This window comes from Marmota marmota, unplaced genomic scaffold (genome assembly GCF_001458135.2).
Source record: "Marmota marmota marmota unplaced genomic scaffold, marMar, whole genome shotgun sequence".
Classification (NCBI taxonomy): domain Eukaryota; kingdom Metazoa; phylum Chordata; class Mammalia; order Rodentia; family Sciuridae; genus Marmota; species Marmota marmota.
Genome location: NW_025999900.1, coordinates 23,121,247 through 23,122,646, shown reverse-complemented (window position 1 = coordinate 23,122,646; position 1,400 = coordinate 23,121,247). Strand labels below are relative to the sequence as shown.

Sequence of the window (1,400 nt, the reverse complement as noted above, 5' to 3'; positions counted from 1 at the left end):
CCCCGCCGCCGCCGCCGCCGCTGTCCTGCTGCAATTGCTGTTGTGCTGCTTTGTCCTTGGCTTGGCGCTTCATTTTGTAGCGGTGATTCTGGAACCAGATCTTGACCTGCGTGGGTGTCAGGTGGATCATGCTGGCCAGGTGCTCGCGCTCCGGCGCCGACAGGTATTTCTGTTGTTTGAAGCGTCGCTCCAGCTCGTACACCTGAGCCTGGGAGAAGAGCACCCGGCGCTTCCGCCGCGGCGCGCTGGGCAGCGGGGCCATATTCTTGCTCACGTCCCCCAGCGAGCCCAGGCCGCCCATGCCGCTCATGTTCATGCCGCTCGCCGGGCCCATGAAGCGAGAGACTGTAAGCGACAAACGCACAGCGTCGGCTGGGACCGGGCGGGTTCAGGCCAACCCTACCTTCAGCGCCCTTGGCCCACCCGGTCCAACCCCGACGGCGCCCTCCTCACCCAGGCCTACTGCTCGGCTCCAGAGGTCTAGCCGCGCCGTCGAAGGAGCTCGCGGCTTCAACCCTGGCTACCCCCCTCAGAACTCTCTTTTGACTCAAAAAGCGCAGTGGGGGAAAGGCCGCTCCTGCTCCTTTTGTGCCCAAGCCCGATGTGAAGCACAGTGTTAGCCCGCCACAGGCAGAGGACAGAGCTCAGAGCCGGAGTTGGGGTCCAACAGTAGACCCCAACTTTGGGAAGTAACAAGAGCAGAGTGTTCACTTCAGAAACTCAAGCCCCCAGACGTTTTGCCTCTGCTGTCGGTCCCAGTGAAGGCACCAGCTCAGGCCATTTAGAGACCCCTGCGGAACCGCGCGCCCTCCTCCCTGGCCAGACTCCGCTAGAAAGCGGGCCAGGCCGAGCGCCTAAATGCGTCCCAGCAGGGCGGCCTAGCTCCTGGCCAGGCCTTGCCTCTCCATGCGCTGCTCACCCTTGCTCCCTCAACTCGGGGGTGGCTTTGATCGGCTCTCAGAGGTCTTAGGCGCGCAGCAGAGCTGCCAGTTAGCCGCGCCTGGAGATGCTTAGTAGAAGCACCTGTTCACAGGACCAGCGCTACCAAGTGTCTCTTCTTGGATCCCCAGCCCAGCAGAAGGAAGAATCCCCAACTCCTGCACCCATCTCCCAGGCGCCGCTGCCAGGCTGCCCACCCTGATGCCTAGCTCTCAGCCGGACCCCTCCACGCCTCCTGTGCTCAGCCCGCGGCCCCGCAGTGGGGCGGCCTCACTTACTGGCGGGGAAGCGCGGGTCTGGGTTGGCGCCGTACCATCCGGGGCCGGAAGCGCTGTTTCGCATGGTGTCCTGGTAGGGCGGCAGCTCGCTCATGTTGCCCAGGTTGCCGTTGCAGTAGCCCCCCACAGCGGAGTGCGAGAGCTGGGGCACCCCCGCCGCCGTCATGTGGTAGGCGGCGGTGA

General features: G+C 64.6%; 1 protein-coding gene across 1 annotated transcript in view; it reads right to left on the bottom strand.

The window, feature by feature from the left end:
* Window positions 1-1,398, bottom strand: part of Nkx2-1 (NK2 homeobox 1) — a gene marked incomplete at its 5' end in the record, with an annotated part of 5,765 nt that extends 4,367 nt beyond the window's left edge. The window contains 2 exons of the mRNA XM_048798438.1: window positions 3-345; window positions 1,218-1,398. Coding sequence (XP_048654395.1) covers window positions 3-345; window positions 1,218-1,398 — 524 coding nt within the window. The remainder of the gene's footprint in view (window positions 1-2; window positions 346-1,217) is intronic.
* Window positions 1,399-1,400: the final 2 nt, after the last annotated feature.